Source organism: Panicum hallii, chromosome 5, assembly GCF_002211085.1.
Source record: "Panicum hallii strain FIL2 chromosome 5, PHallii_v3.1, whole genome shotgun sequence".
Lineage (NCBI taxonomy): Eukaryota > Viridiplantae > Streptophyta > Magnoliopsida > Poales > Poaceae > Panicum > Panicum hallii.
The window spans coordinates 10762057-10778394 of record NC_038046.1 but is presented as its reverse complement, the minus strand read 5'-3'; the positions used below and the strand labels follow the sequence as shown (position 1 = coordinate 10778394).

The 16338-nt window shown below is 46.0% G+C and overlaps 3 protein-coding genes across 4 annotated transcripts; 1 reads left to right on the top strand and 2 right to left on the bottom strand.

Moving 5' to 3' along the window:
• The first annotated feature begins 588 nt into the window (after positions 1-588).
• Positions 589-8253, top strand: LOC112893047 (uncharacterized protein At4g10930). 2 transcript variants are annotated; one of them, XM_025960200.1, is made up of 14 exons: positions 589-1014; positions 1790-1887; positions 2421-2511; positions 2670-2719; positions 3202-3274; positions 3378-3487; positions 3589-3654; positions 3760-4376; positions 4701-4749; positions 4835-6035; positions 6117-6191; positions 6533-7013; positions 7103-7722; positions 7811-8253. In XM_025960200.1, the coding sequence occupies exons 1-14, from the start codon at positions 949-951 to the stop codon at positions 8021-8023; spliced, it is 3810 nt and encodes a 1269-aa protein (XP_025815985.1). In that variant the 5' UTR covers positions 589-948; the 3' UTR covers positions 8024-8253. The 2 variants fall into 2 exon arrangements, with proteins under 2 accessions (XP_025815985.1, XP_025815986.1); XM_025960201.1 differs by having other exon boundaries at positions 1802-1887; positions 7811-8107.
• An 11-nt stretch (positions 8254-8264) lies between these two features.
• On the bottom strand, positions 8265-9623 carry LOC112892403 (aspartyl protease family protein 2-like). The gene has a single exon (XM_025959578.1). The coding sequence runs from the start codon at positions 9621-9623 to the stop codon at positions 8265-8267; it is 1359 nt and encodes a 452-aa protein (XP_025815363.1).
• Positions 9624-10388: 765 nt separating this feature from the next.
• On the bottom strand, positions 10389-12631 carry LOC112893966. The gene is made up of 3 exons (XM_025961509.1): positions 12470-12631; positions 12152-12347; positions 10389-10796 (listed from the first exon to the last, which is right to left on the bottom strand). Exons 2-3 carry the CDS (start codon positions 12340-12342, stop codon positions 10610-10612), a joined length of 378 nt encoding a protein of 125 aa, XP_025817294.1. The 5' UTR covers positions 12343-12347; positions 12470-12631; the 3' UTR covers positions 10389-10609.
• Positions 12632-16338: the final 3707 nt, after the last annotated feature.

The following is a 16338-nucleotide window of genomic DNA, read 5'->3' as shown; positions in this document are numbered from 1 at the left end:
GTGAAAATACTAAGAGTCACGCGCGCGGGTGCGAGCGGGCTCGTCGCAGAAGCCGTCCGTTAGTCGCTGCAGGTGGATTCCATGCTACTACGGTTTTTCTTCCACCTCGTGATACCCACCAGATTTGGGGAGGAGGGCTGGCTGAGGGGTGGGGTGAGAAATCCATAACCGTTGGATATAGGAGGAGGTCGAGGGGGAGGGCAGGGAGGTCCGGCGGTGGTGGTAGGTCGAGGGGTGGCATGGTAAGATGGTGAGAGCCCCAGGCCATCAGCAATCGGGAAGATAATCGGTACCGAGCGGGGAGCGTGAAAAACTTTGAGGAGATGGCTCGGCACCGAGGCGGCGGCGGGGCGAGCTGCAGGTGGGCCTCGCGCGGGCCTTCTAGGATGCTCCTGCTGGCGCACATGCGACCCCTCTAAACTGTACGTAGGGGGAAAGGACAGATTATGGAAAAAAAATCGTAAAATATTGGAGGCCTAATAGCCCGAGCGTACCTATTGGGCTGCTCGGGGCTGCTCGAGCCCGTCAAACTGGCTTCTTGGGCCTCACTCAATGCTGCAGCACAACGGCCCGCGTACGTCGTCTCCTCCCTTTCCCTATGCTCCTCCGGCCGGACCAACACCGCCGCGGTGGCATCTCCTCCTCCGCCCCACCAAGCCGCCGGCGCTGTGCATAGGACGTCTTGCGCACCCTACTGGGGCTGCGCCTCCAGCCACCCAACTAACCCCCGTTGCTAGGGCTTCCCCAGTTGCCGCTCGCCGGAGCCGGTGATACCCTGCGCCGATCGGTTCCGCGTTTCCCCAATTCGAGTGGCGAGCGATCGGACCGCGAGATTCCCCAGCTCTCTTACGCTCCGGCGCTTGATTGTCCCTGATTTTGGGCTGCGGGTACTGGGTTTGTGCAAGGGCGCGCTCGTATCCGCCTTCTGCATGCCGAAGCTCAATCGCGATGTTCCCGTGGGAAATGGAGGTTGATGGAGAGTCGAGTGGAGCACAGGGGAAGACGGATGATCCGGTACTGTGTCCCTTTAGGCTTTTACTTGTGCTTAGCGAAGTCAAAGTTGCTTTGCTGCTGCTGGATTTACGGTTTCGTTGTTGTACTATTAATTGGTGGTACTGCCATTTGCCAGTCGAGTTGTTCAATGAAGAATGAACTAATTCTATGCAGATAGTAGTTCCCAGTAAAGCAGTAACTACTATTCTGTAGTTCTTAGTTTGTTCGTAGCGAATTTTGTTAGTTTTCCAGTCGGATCATGCTAGGATGCTTCTACGGTCTTAGAGCAAGTCATGATTGCTCACAGGGTATGGAGTGTTGTCAGTTCACTGGCTACATTGCTATAGCATGAAGAAGCAATGAATCAAACTTCAGAGTTGTTTCTCAATTCTGAATTATTCAAACAGTGCCACCTTTCTTATGGGGATTTGTGTTTCGGAGAGATGAAAAGCGAAACTAATAATGGATTTTTTTGTATACATGGAAATTTCCGTTTCTGCAATTCTTCCCCCTTTTATACTTTGTTAGTATGGTTTATGCCTCAGATGTTGCTGACCAAACTTATTGCATCATGGGATGAAAGTGTGTAGTGTGATAATGTTTTGAGTAGATGTAGGTTGTTGAGTAAATTGTTCAAACATTAAAGGAATATCCTGTTTCTAACTTTGTAAGAATAACATAGTCCAGTAAGTGCAATAGTTCTGAGTGCTTGCTTTTATAGGAGCTGTCTATTATCTGTACCTTGAGTCCATGTTTCCTCACATGATCATGTTTGTGCTCTAATATGATCCATCAGACTGTTTTGCAGGAAAATTATGGATTCAAGAACGAAAGTTGTGGCATTTGTGGAGACATCGTCATCGATAGAGGAGTCTTGGATTGTTGCCAACACTGGTAGGGCTTCAATTGTAGATTTATAGTTTCTAGGATTTGATTCATCACCTCTCATGCATATTCCACCAAGGTCACTTGGGAATTTCCTTGGAATATATATTATTGGTAGATAGTAATGATAGAAGGAAATCTGTATATTAGATAGTTTCAATATCCAAGCTAATCTTTCAGTACACACAGTTCTTTATTACCATCCAGTTCATCCTCATTTGATCCTACATTGTCTGTGGTTATAATACACCACTCCAGTATTACTTGTTCATTTCAATTCCTTTTCTTGCCTGTTACATTGTCCAGTGCTTTGGTTTTAAATTGATGTTCCTATTATATGCTAGAGTCGCATCCTCTTATTTTGGATTAGTAGCCATTCATTCTGTTCTCTCAGCACTTAATCTATGTATCACAAGGGATCTTAGAAAAGAACTTTCAGCTTAGCATAAGTACCAAATATAGTAATTATTTTTCAAAGATTGATATGAAGATTCCTTTAAACTGTAATGTGATGCATAGAAATCTGAATTTCCAAATACCAGGTTTTGCTATACATGCATTGACAACTGGGCTGCCATCACAAATCGCTGCCCCCTTTGCAAAAGTGAATTTCAACATATAACAAGCACTCCAGTAAGTATCGGATATTCTTTTTTGTCAATCTTTCCCTGACTGAATTCTGATAATACCTGTGGAGGAAATTTGATGTAAAAAATTATCTCAATTTCTCACCTTGGAAGATAGAATTTTACTGGAATGTAATTGTTTTATATTGCTTCTTACTGGTGAAGGTATATGGTACGATTGGAGCTATTGATGAAGATGAATACTCTTTAACCAGGTATGGTGGCAACTCCTTGTGCTTCCAGTATGCACACATGTTAGTTTAACACTAGTATCCTTAATTGCTTATGTTATATATTCTGTGGTCACCTGTTTCCTCCTAAGTCCTAAAGTAGACTATTTCTATCATATGCTTTAGTTTTTTTTTTTTGTCTCAGAGTGTTTTATTTCCTCCTAAGTCTTTGAATCACTGTGCCAGTGAAAGCCTGGCTTTGGTTTCTTCTCAAGCGATGCAACCAAAAAGTGATATCGAGTTACCTGATCATGTGAAGCAGGAAATGATTGGTATACCTGGAAGCTTGTATAATGCTGCATCATTTGCAAGTGAATTCGTGCCATATCATTTTTCCATGAATGCCATGATTGTGCACTTCTTATTTTATGATTCACCCAATCTTATGTTAACCCCTTCCTACCAATTCTCAAAGAAATAAAATTAAGGCCATTTCATGACTTCTATTTACGCTTCTCATTGTGCAGCTGTGATGATGATTGGTATCTGCAAGAGGAAAGCAGCACACTTTCCTTCCCATCATACTATATTGATGCCGAAGTAACAATATTCAGATAACACTCACAATCTCCTTTCAAACAATCATACTTCTCTGTCCCACGAAATTGATCGTGTAGCTTGCTCCGTTTATACAATTCTCCAGGCAGTAGTTTGTTTGGATGATGGTGATTGCAAGATTCGGAGTGGACTTGTGGCAGCTGAAGATGATTCAACTTTAGATACATCAATTGCTTGTGACTGCTGTGATAAATGGTACTTAATTCTGTCATCCTTTATGAAATTGCCAATTGAGAGTTTGAGACTTGGGAAACATATTCTTTTTCTAATTTTATCGATCCTTAACTTTAAACCAGGTATCATGCTATATGCGTGGGGTTCAATCCAGAAGTGACTTCTGAAAATTCGTGGCTGTGCCCAAGGTAATGTGATGTATTCTCTATCTTCAATCACCCTTTGATAGTAATAACTAATTATGTTGAATTGGCTCTACTGTTGTGATAATTGAATCATCAATTCCATTCTAGGTGCGTGTCTTCTGAAGTGAAACACACGGCAGATGTTATCTTGAAGCAAAACTTAAGTGAGGAATGTGTAATTGGTTCTGATAGGACAAGTACTGACGCATCATTTTCTGGGAGGGTATCTGTATCTGTTGCTGATGAGGGAGAAACTGCCCTTGTTGTATCAATGGTGAGTGTACAGTCTGAAACTAGGAGTGATCTATCAGAAGCTTCACTAGGCTTGAAGACAACACATGAAGCATTTAACTACAGTCCATATTCAAGCCATTCCAAAGATGCTTTTACACATAGTACTGCAGCAGATTCTAGTACCCTGAGGAACACAGATAGTTTCAGTATATCCCAGAATAAATCTTCTGAAATGAATATTGTTCGCACTCTTTACTCTGAACCAACAGAAATGTCATTACAGTTTTCACCAATACGTGAACCAGCAGCAACCATACTTAGCACAGAGCAGGGTAACATGTCAGATGAACAGTTGGAAGTACCAAAGCTTGTATCTTGTCCAGTTATAGGCAACAGTAAGGAGGCTAAAAATACTGGAGAGGATAATGCAGCCCAAAGAAGCAATGATGCAAGACCTCCTGTGATCAAATCTCCACAACCTTCCTCACCAGGTATGCTGTGGCCATTTGCGTAGTCAGATATGTCATATTTATAGCTTGCTTTATTTAGATATGCCACGTCAATTACACTAAGTGCAATGTGAAAAGTATTCATATATTGATCACTGTTTTTTTACCATTTATTATTTTATAGGCTACTTAAGCAACTACGGTATCTCGTGTAGATATACCATGACTATTATAATCCTGTTTTGTTAAGCTGTATTTTGTTCTAGGACCAAATTTTTGCATCCAACATGGCGTATTCTCTTCTATCAAGTATCAATGCTAGTAGTAAGACTGTAAGATTGACTGACATGCAAGTGATTGATACAGATGCAGTTCAGCAGATGAAAACTGCTCAGAACATGCAGCCACCACCCAGGTAAAAATCCTCAGGAACTTAGGACTCACTTGTTTCATGTTGGTTCAACCATTTCATCAAGTAACTTCTTTATTTGGTATTTTAGGCACGATGGACATGAGAGCAATAGCATGAAAGAAGAGAAAGACTTGGAATCAGGAAGTGAAGTGAGCCATCCCGCGAAGAAAGCAAAATTGGAAGTGCATGAGCAAGATACGAATCTAATCGGAAACGCTGTTTTTTCTTCAACACACAGTCATACTACTAATTCTGTAAAAGATACTGTTGATGATATGTCAGAGTTTCTTGCACAACATAAATCTGTTCCTGATATAATGAATATTGTTGAAGGTGAGGCCTACATAAGGGATCCTGGTAGAGAGCTGGCAAAACCTGTAGGACGAAGAGCAGGAGATAAGCCTGGTCTTAGAGTGAAAAAGATCTTCCGAAAGGAAGAGGGAAAACAATCATCTGCTATGGTTCAAAAGCTACAGAAAGAGATAAGGGAAGTAGTTAGAGATACAGGCACTAATATACTCGAGAAGGATGGGTCTTTTGATGAAAAACTGTTGACTGCGTTCCGTGCAGCTATTGGAAAGTCAGCGGATGGAACAGCCAAAAATACCAACCAATTAATTAGAACAAGGAGGTCGTTGCTTCAGAAGGGCAAGAAACGTGAGAATCTGACTAAAAAGTTGTATGGAACATCCACAGGAAGAAGAAGAAGTGATTGGCATCGTGATTGGGAAGTTGAATTTTGGAAATACCGTTGCTCCCCAGGAACGAATCCTGAAAAGATTGAGACACTGCAATCAGTACTTCAGCTACTGAAGAGATCCTCTGAAATGGACAAGGAAAGTGCTCAGGGGAAAAAGGGAGAGAGTAACAATTCCATTTTGTCCAGGTTGTATTTAGCTGATGCGTCAGTTGTTCCAAGGAAGGATGATATAAGACCTCTCTCTGCCCTTGAAGGATGTGCACCATTAGATAAAAGTAGCCAAATCAGAGCTAATAATAGCAAATCTCCTAACATACCTGCAGCAGGGATTGATGCAACTAAAATCAGTTCACCCAGCAGCACTGGAAAAATATCAAGTTCTTCAACTCTGAATAAAGAAGCATCAAGCAGAAGAGAAAATAGAAACAGTCAGCCTTCCATGGATAAAAAAAATCATTCTTCTGGTGATGTCAAGGAGGACAAGAGAAAATGGGCTCTTGAGATCCTGGCAAGAAAAAATGCCAGCTCTGTTACAAGCAAAGATCAAACTGGAGACAATGATGCTCTCAAGGGAAACTTCCCTCTACTAGTATGTGCCAGTTTTTCAAAAATGTTTTTAAAGAAGTACATTTAACAGCTTCAGAAATACTCATTTACTTGGTTTTCTTAGGCACAACTTCCGGTGGATATGAGGCCAAAGCTTGCAGCTGGTCGCAATAACAAAGTTCCCATATCAGTTAGACAGGTAACCATATGTTAGATTTCAAGAATCGTGTTTGCTCGACCAGCCGTTAAATAGTTCCAAATGCTTGTTAGCTGTCACTGTCTACATGACCGTGGTGCAGAATTGTTGCTTTTCAAACAACAGAAAAAATGGTTTAGCTAATTGGCCATTTGATGATATTTTTTTTTCTAAACTGATACCTGATTTGCCAAACATGATGCCGACTTTCTCACAACTACTTTACAATGCCATCTTAAAACATAAACCGCAACAATCACAAACTGCCCTAGGCATAACTGTGCTTGCATTATCTTTTGAATCCAGTGGTCAAGTATTAATCAGACTTATGTTATATATCTCAGGCACAACTTCACCGCATTGCTGAGCACTATTTGCAGAAAGCAAATTTGGATGTCATCCGCAGATGTGCAGATACTGAATTGGCCATTGCTGATGCTGTCAATGTTGAAAAGGATATTTATGAAAGGTCAAGTAGCAAATCCATATATGTGAATCTTTGCTCGCAGGCTAGTCGCCAGCCTGCCAAGGAAAAATCTGATAAGGACACTTCAACTCTAACCAAAAAGGCTGAATTAGGCAGTGATCTGATATCACAGAAAGTTACATCTGAGAATACCAATGTTAGTGGCAGTGATATGGAAGATGCTCTACACAGAGCAGTTGTCTCTGATCTAGAGAGTGAACTAGGCAATGTTATTGCATCAGAGCAAACTGTGCACAAGCACACTGTTAGCTTCAGCAGCGCAGAAGAGGCACTAAGAAAAGCAGGCCTCTTTGATTCCCCTCCTAACAGTCCTGAGAGAGAGATCACATCCGTTGAAGGTAATTCTAATTCCCTGACAGTATCTAGTTATCCAAAGTTTTCACGAAGGAAATATTAATTGTGAAAGATACTCTGTTGGTTAATGCAGGAGAATGCAGACTAGAGGAACGGAGCAAAAACTTGCAGTCATATCACAATTATGGGGTGAAGAATGTTTCCTCACTGAAAGATGACATATCATCACTGCCTAATGACCTTGATGCTGCAAACTGTCAAAACCTCAATACTGTGTCGTGTCAGCAACCGCAACCTAATTCTGAGGAGCAACAGAAGTTGGCAGCTCAGGAAGAAGCTGAGGACGTGACAGCAAACAAAACCAATGCAATGAACTTGGCTGAAACTGATAGGTGCAGTGAGCAATGCGAAAAATCAAGTGGACCAGGTAGTGAAATTTCAGTTGATCGCAACATGCCCGATAGAGTTGCTGGGAATGCGGAGACCTCGAGAGATGTGGAAAAAGCAGCTAGCAGTTTGCCTAATCAACCTCGAGAGGATGGATTGTCAAGAGATGGTGAAGTGATCAGAAATCCAAAGAATTTAGAGCCCACTAAAGAGAAATCTTCCAGTGACAAACCATCACTAAACAGCAAACGTCCAAAAGGAGACAAACCAACCCATATAGCTGAAGGTGGAGATGATCCAAAGAAGCAAGCACCTGATCCGGCCAGTAATAACACACCGGATGCCTCAAGTTCTACATATAAGAAGGTATCCCACTTATTCGATCCACGGCATTTTTCATATAGCTCCCACCATTGTCACTTCTTCATACATGTTTTTCTTTCAATGTACGTAGGTTGAAATGTTCGTGAAAGAGCACATCAGGCCACTCTGCAAGAGTGGTGTGATCTCCGTTGATCAGTATAGATGGGCTGTCGCGAAAACAACAGACAAGGTAATGAGCTTCCACCATGACGCGAAGAACGCGAGCTTTTTGATCAAGGAGGGTGACAAGGTGAAAAAGCTTGCGCTGCAGTACGTTGAGGCAGCTCAGCAGAAGATTAATTGACTCTGCCTGTTTTTTTTTTGTAAGTAAAACCGCAGTTAATCCATACATGAAGTCCATGCGTCAAATTGGCTGCTCCTCACGGAGTACCAATCCTTCTGAATCACATGTGGGCATTCTTTGCTGTGTCATCCTTCCCGTAACTTCTGTACATCTGAGACCCGAGAAACAGTTCTGAACTACATCTTGCCACGCACAAAGTGTTTCAGGTTAAATTCAAGAAATTTTACTCGCATCTGATCACTCAGGCTGAGCATCCGTTTGGCGCGAAACCGATCCTTTCCCTCTCCACATCGAACACAACCCCAAACCCTTGTTGCTGGACGTTGCCGAGCACGTTGAGGCCGTCGTCCGCCGCCTGGAGCCCCAGGCAGAAGTACGTCCGGCGATCGCTGCCCTCCACGGGGACGAGGTAGTTCGCCGGAGGCAGCGCCATGTCCACGCCGCCGGCGAAGTGCAGCACGATGCTGGGCACGCGGACCGTCGCGTGGCCTCTCCCGTGGAGGTCGTAGCACGCGTCGAACACCGAGAAGTTGGTGGCCAGCTTCCGCATCCCGCCGGCCGCCGCGCGCGAGTTGAAGGCGTCGCGCACCGCCGCGTACGCGTCCCGGGCGAACCGCGAAATGGCCGTGCCGGAGTCGACCACGATGCCGCCACGCCCGGTCGCCGGGTCCAGCGCGAGGCTGGCATTGGAGAATCCGGTGACACGCTCGTTGCCGACGCTGAATCCGACCATGTCCACGTAGTAGAGGCTCGGCCGCCGCGGGTTCGTCCGCAGCGGGGTGAACGCCGTGGACGGCAGCTCCGGCGTGCGGCCGAACACGAGGTAGGAGGAGCTGTCCTTCGCGCGGGACATGCGGTCGCCGAGGCAGTAGGAGAAGACGCGCCCGTAGGCCGCCGCCACCTGCGTCGGGAATGACAGGTTGCCCCGGGCGACGCCGAGCAGCCCGGCCGCCGACTCGAACAGCCCCCCGTTGTCGTGGCCGCACCCGAGCGTGACGTTGTGGACGTGCGTGTCGTTGGGGAAGACGAGCCTGTCGGTGGCGAGGTCGCCGCGGGAGGCGGAGCCGTCGCCGTACATCACCATGTACACGCAGCCCCCGGTGCGGGCGTCGCAGCCGGGGTACCGGAGGACGCCGCGGCACCGCGGCGAGGCGCAGGGGATCCGCCGGTACGTGCTGGAGCTCCGCGGGTCGTAGAGCGGGGTCAGCTGGCGGTAGCAGTGGCGGCAGGGCGTGCACTGGAGCCAGATGAGGTCGCTGCCGGTGTCGATGACGACGAGCGCGCGCGTGGACGGGTCGCCGACGCCGATGACCGCGAAGTACTCGCCGCTGTCGAAAGGGAGGCCCGAGAGGACGGGGGAGCGGAGCCGGTCGTCGTCGTCGGCTGCGGCGGTCGGGTGGAGGGACGCCAGCTGCACGGTGTAGTGGGTGGCGTCGGCTCCGTGGCGGCGCAGGAGGAGGCCGCCCGGCGTGGCTCCGGGCGCGGGCGGGAAGACCGCGTCGCGGTGGACGACGGGGACGTGGAGCGTGCTTGGTGGTTGGGTGGCGCTAGCGCTGAAGGAGACGAGGAGGAGGGGGAGCAGTAGGCTGGGCAACGCCATGAGGGCACGCCGGCGGGAAGTGTATGCTGATGAAGAGGCATGCGTGAGGAAGATGTTTCGATGGGAGTTCTCTTCTCGTGAAGCCGTCCGTTTAAAATCAATTTGCCAATTACACTAGGCGTGTAAGTTTTCAGCCATGAATGCTACTGGCTCGTTGCTTTAATAACCGTCTGTTTCTCTGCTGCTGCCTGCTGGGCTGCGTGTATCTGAAGTCTGAACTCCCGGCGGCATTTCCAGCTCCCATTTCATGATCCGGGCATAAAAACAGAGTAATACTGATACAAATGGGCAATTAAAATCGAGATGGCCATTATGACCATGAAAGTTCAAATGGAATAGCTTGATAGGACCGCAGCACAAGCGTCAGCACAGAAGACATGATAGATTGACGCATGACAAATTGACACGCGACGATATTTCAAACACTCGGAACTAGAGCAAGCACAATTGGAAAAGGTCTGAACCTAAACAATTGCACATTGTTGCAATTAGCCTTATGGGCCTGTTGGGCCAAGTCCAAGTGTGGGCTAAATGTTGAGTACCTTTCGCATGAATCACACAAACGGGTTACAAATGCCACATTTCCGCTAATGAACCGACAACAAAGGCAACAAGCAACTCACACACAGTAATACTGGAACCAGAATTTCGCAGACACACGGTAGGACAGCTTTCAGGCCTTTGGATGTATAGCACTGCGTATAACAGCAAATCATAAGCATATGAGTTTATGACAACAATCTCAAGCCCAGTTAGACAAGCATATCATAGACCTGGCGCACAAAAGGGCAGGATGCAGTAAATTATTAGCTCATCATTTCTCGTTCCTCCGAGATCCATGTAGTTCCACGGCATCAAGGTTCAAGAGTATTTGAGAATAGCAAAACTTTGCATCACACGATTCATGTCAGAGTAAAACTGACCACCAACACAGTATTCGTCGGCAAATGTGGACTAATGTGGTTGTTCATGCTAGAGGTAAGGCTTCAGACATGGTAGCCCGTGAGAGTAAATCCTCTCCCGACGATTTCACCAAGGCAGGACCAAGCATACAACTCGATGCCAAACAATGCCGCGACGCCAGCATCCTCAACCTTCAGGTTGCTTCTGTTTTTCCACAAGAGCTTCGTGCTATCAAGCTCCTTCCAGAATGCCTCGTAACGACCAGGAAGGCTGCAAGAAACACATATCCACAGGTAAACTACATTGAAATTTTGAAGACAGCAAAGTATATGCAATGCATATTTCTAAGAATTGACTGCCGAAAAAAGTGTCCAATTGAACTGGAGGTTGCCCAAGAATTCAGTCTAGGTGGAATTCATGAGCCACTGTGATGTCAAGCATTCTTGATCCAATAATTGAAATTTGACAACACAGGTTTACCATGTGCAAGATTTTTTTATTTAATTTCAGAACTATCACAGCACCCTGACATAGCAGATCAAACATATGGCTGATATCAAAGACCTTATCACGGGGCACCTAGTACCTCTTGGGGACTAGAACTTTTGGAGATAACAATAAAAATTTTCAAGAATTCTCTATCGACCATAAAGGTTTAATGGAAAAGAAATTTGAGCAGCAGCAATTTCCTATATAGACAAGGTACCATAAACATTTCTTTCAATAAACAAGTAAGCACACACAAACTTCGGTATAAAAAATAAGCAGATATAATTCAACATCCAAGGCAGAAGACACAATTGAAAAATATAAATGTGGTGGAAGATGCATGATTCATCTGAACAAAGATAACTCGAGCCTTAAGATCTTCCCTATGATTAGTTTGATAGCCTTATGCATACCACAATCCTAAATAGGTGCTACTAGACCAGCCCATCCAAAGGATGTATGTGTAATTTTCTATGGTCTATTTGGTTCAGGCAACCCTACCTTTGTGCATACCACAAGCAGCTACACCTCCTGTTCTTCAGTTGTATTATCTCCCTTAAATCCTACCTCACTGAGACCAACCTAGAAGACTTCAAGGTTAACAAGGAAAAATTTAGGCTCTTCCCAACACAGAAGCAATGAATGTAACCAGAGGCTCTTTGGATCAATCCATATCACCCTCCATTGAATCCCCTTAGAGCATATGAAAATCCCATATGAACCCTTCTCACATCCCGTCTGATCTAGTGTGCAATAAAAATCACCAATGCGCTACCCATGGGTATACAAGCTCAAAAAATTAATGCAGGGAGGCCAACATAAGCACCGCAGGAACCTTTAAAGGAATATCCACCTAAAGTTCCAAGTTGTTCTAACTACTCGTTATATGTTGGGGAAAATCACATGGATTAGGCGCAGTACGATGATCGACTACCACTTGCCACAGGAACACCTAAAGAAACATCCACCTACAGTTCCAATTGTTCTAATTACTCGTTAAAATTGGGCAAACTCACACCATGATCGACTACCACTTGCCTTGCCGCAACTACAAAACATCAGGAAACAATCTAGCATCCCAGAAACCAATCGACGCCTAGGACTCGGGCGTCCTGGTCAGGGAACAAATCACTGACCTCGCGAGGCGGGTGTAGAAGAGCTGCTTGGAGAGCTCCTGGCACTTCTGGATGGTGGGCGGGTCGACTACGTGGTGCTTGTTCTTCTCCATGAGCGTCTTGTGGTACGCGCAGCCGTGCTTGGCCACGAACCTCGTCGCCTCGCACGCCTTGGACTGCAGCTGCGCCAGCTTCGACCCCAGCGCCGCCATGGGATCTGCTCACGGTTCAAAACGGGGCAATGCGGGTGATGAGAAGAAATCGAAAGGAGGAAGAAGAGGAAATCCGCCGGTTCGAGAGCGCAGATTCAAGGCTCTTGGATGGTTCCTTGGGCTTTACCTGTTGATTGTGGCCGGCGAGTTGGAGGAAGGGGACGGACGGAGGAGATCCGAGGAGGGCACGAGTTGGGGGAGAGGCGGCTGGCTATTGGGGACAAGGGGAGGAGAGGAGCAGGTCTGGTCCTGGTGTTGTCTTGGAGGGGAGGTTAGGGCTGCTTTGCCCAAGCGGACTCCATTATGCATACGATTTTCATTCGTAAAATCTAAGCTAATATTCCCTGCAACGCACTATATCCAAACAATATAGCACAAATGTGTCGCTACCATGTGGTCCCAGCATCACTTGTTATCTCAAATTCAGTCACTTCAATTATACTTTTTTTCTCAAAAACAAATTGCAGTACTACCGAATAAAATCTTCCTCTACAGGCTCCCACAAACTATTGTATAACAAGTCAGCAGTCATATGCAATTACATTAACTCGATAGCTCCGGCTGCATGTAAAACCCAACCGAACCCTAAGTCCCAATGGTGAGGGAAAGAGTAGCGCTCAGATTGCAAAAAAAGATAAACCCATTCTGCCATTCACAAACAAGACACAGCGCATTCCTGTATTACAATGGAAAGCAAAAATACAGATCCACAGCTGGTCTGTCCATTACTGTTGAACTGATTTTAAGTACACGAGTTCCATGCTCATCAAACAACCTGGACATACATCCTTACAGGTACAACAACAAATTTGCAAATCCGAGCACCGAGGCTGTTCTTATTTCAGATGACAAGTAGGTAAAATGCGAAGAAATATAACAAGCGAGCAACAACAAGAACAGACAATTGCTTCACTTGGTCCACCAGTCAAGGAAATCCTTGCGCCTGTTGATCTTCTTTTGGAGCTGGAGGACACCGTACAGTAGTGCCTCGGCAGTTGGTGGGCATCCAGGGACGTAGATGTCAACAGGAACAATACGGTCGCATCCACGGACAACAGAGTAGGAGTAGTGGTAGTATCCACCACCGTTAGCACAGCTGCCCATTGAGATAACCCATCGAGGTTCAGGCATTTGGTCATAAACCCTGCAGATAATAAATGAAGTGAACAAGGAGCATTAGGAAACTATGAGTGGATAATGTATAAATTTTAAAGTTATATCCCCAAACTATAACAGTTAATAAGAAATTGCTCACAAAATCTTCTTAAGCCTGCACACGTCTCAGAAAAAAAGGAAGGAGGAGGAATGGTAACATTAGAAGCAACTAAAGCTTAAGAGAATCAATCCAGGTTTGGTTTTGAAGGACACACCAAACAACTCCCTCCTCCCATGTTCTATACTTCTATATATATATATTAGATCTCTGTTCCAGCAGTCAGAAAGAGAACGCACACTTGTTTTTCTATCATGCTTGTTTGATACTCCCTCCGTTCCAAATTGAAGGTCATTTTGGCTTTTTTAGATAATAGTATTTGCTATGCACCTAGATATACACTATGTCTAGATACATATGAAAAACTATATATCTAGAAAAGCCAAAATGACCTATAATTTGGAACGGAGGGAGTATGTTATTAAGTATTTAAGTGTGTTTAAAAGATTGGCACTATAGAATCACATCTAGTGACGAGTCTAAATGTTATTTAGATGCAGCCCTAAAACCAAATGCATGGATCAGTGACCAATAATTAAAAAGCTTGACTTATGAATACAGCAGAGGGACTGCAATCAAAAGTGATGCTGGAATTGATAGAGAACTCTTATGTTTCAACATCTACAACCACTAATTAGTAATACCAAACAACAGTATGGTCAAGTCTATGTGGCAGTTTTCAACGAAATTACTACATCATATTCAACAACAGTATCGACATGGTGTTCATGGGGCACACAGAAAATTCACCCTGCTAATGATCTAAGCAAAACCTGGTTCCTACAAACGGCGTGGGCAACCAATAATAATGAAACTCTTATTCTATGGATCCTATTTCTTCGGTGCAAAGATGGAAACCTATTACTTCATACTACCCTACTCAGATCCTTTGTGAGATCTACCCATATCCAAATCGAAATCTTAAATCGGGCTGAACAAAGGAATGGGTTACTGACTTGCGGAGGGCCGGCGCCATCTTGTTGGTGAGTGTTCCGGCGACGATCATGCAATCGGACTGGCGCGGCGAGGGGCGGAAGATGACGCCGAAGCGGTCGAAGTCGTAGCGGGACGCGCCGGCGTGCATCATCTCCACGGCGCAGCAGGCGAGCCCGAAGGTCATGGGCCAGATCGAACCCTTGCGCGCCCAGTTCATCAGGTCGTCCACCTTGGAGACCACGAACTCGGCCGTCTTCGACATCGCCGGCGGGGGCGCCCCCCCGTACGGCGCCGGGGACGTCGGCGAGGCGCCCGCCGCGGCGGCGGCGGAGTACGCCCGCGGGGTGGAGAGGAGCGCGAGCCGCGCCGTGCGCGGGAGCAGCGCCATGGTCGGTCGCTAGGGTTTCCTCACCTCGTGGAGGAGGAGGGCGAAGCGTATGCGGATTTGGGGGATGGCTTCTCGAAGCTCTGGGCACACGGAGGAGGTCGGGAGGTGGCTCGTGGCTGCCTCGCGGCCGTGTGGGGTGGGGGGGACTGGAGGTCGGGGCGCGTGTTGGGTGCGTGCTTTGGGAGTGTGACTGGCCCAAGTTTCTCTGTGGTGTCTTCTAATATTGCAGCCCAGGCCCAGGTACTAAACACTTTCTTAGGTCCGTCCATCATGATGATCACTAATGGGCCTAAAATGCCCTACATGAGAGACAGCCCAATTTGATTTGTCCACTAACCGATGAGTAGTTTATTTTTAATTGGGTTCTGTGATCCAACTAAAAATAAATCCCCCCCCAAAAAAATAAATTATGTGTGGTTCGTGGACAAACCCACCGCACCCCTAGCAGCCTAGCTACTACAATGTGATATGGGATGATGTGTCATGTGGCTGTCTATTGTGCCAGGTCAAAAAAACAACCTAAATTGATGTTACTTGAAAGTTAAAATGAGAATGGAAGCATGGCCTACTTTTTTTAAAAGGCTTGTGATTTCTTTACAAAGGAAAGTAAAACAAATGATGGTGACAAAATGGGTGTGAGGGATGAGTAAAAAAAATAAAGTAGAGAAGATGAGTCAATATCTGTGGTCCATATTTGTATTAAGCAAATCCTGTTTGATGCTTGTAATGTATGTGCCATTGAACTCTCAAAAAATGCTCTTGTATTAGCAAAGAAGGTCATCAAAGCTGAAGGAAAAATTGAACACTTGGATGTTGGGAGTATGCAATCCCATGCGCGAAATCCTGGGCTCCTGGCGGCAAGCAAGCTCAGGTACACCCTCTACCTGTGAGTAGCAAATTGACCACTAGCGCGCGGTCCACCGCTGGCCGCCGTGGCAGCCAAGATCGGTGCATGTACTGTGTGCAAACACCACACACCCACATGTGAGTGCGTGCCTGTATCCGACGAGGTGGGAGGGCGTGGCTCCAGCTCAATTGCTTTCCCGCGGATCGAGGGCACGCCAGGGCATATCCCACGAATATGTACCTGAAAATTTGGTGGGAGCTCGGATCTGCGGCCGACCTGCCGGCGAATCTCTTTCAGTTTCACGCTCACGGGTGCTCCGTGATGCGTGACAGGTACCTGATGCCTTCTGCGGCGCGCAACAACAAGCTCGGCAACCGGGCGCCGGCCGGCTCTTGAAAGATTATTGTTCCCAAGTGTTAGTGCGATTCGAAACAAGACGAATTTTGAACGGCAGATAGAATATGGTACCCGTCGAAAATGTGCCAACTGTGACACGCTTGATCACAAATAAATTTGAAAAGATTTATTTTTTGAAGCAATTTTTTTTTTGGAAAGACTTCGCATCTCTGATTATGGCTGCAAATTGAAGTGCTACGCTTAATGCCGGGCGCG

Excerpts from the sequence above, each read along its gene's own strand:
- LOC112893047 (XM_025960200.1), top strand. The coding sequence starts at position 949 with ATGTTCCCGTGGGAAATGGAGGTTGATGGAGAGTCGAGTGGAGCACAG. Across the intron at positions 3,488-3,588 it reads TGTGACTGCTGTGATAAATG|GTATCATGCTATATGCGTGG; the intron begins GTACTTAATTCT and ends ACTTTAAACCAG. Across the intron at positions 3,655-3,759 it reads AATTCGTGGCTGTGCCCAAG|GTGCGTGTCTTCTGAAGTGA; the intron begins GTAATGTGATGT and ends ATTCCATTCTAG.
- LOC112892403 (XM_025959578.1), bottom strand. The coding sequence starts at position 9,623 with ATGGCGTTGCCCAGCCTACTGCTCCCCCTCCTCCTCGTCTCCTTCAGC.
- LOC112893966 (XM_025961509.1), bottom strand. The coding sequence starts at position 12,342 with ATGGCGGCGCTGGGGTCGAAGCTGGCGCAGCTGCAGTCCAAGGCGTGC. Across the intron at positions 10,797-12,151 it reads TTCTACACCCGCCTCGCGAG|CCTTCCTGGTCGTTACGAGG; the intron begins GTCAGTGATTTG and ends TGTTTCTTGCAG.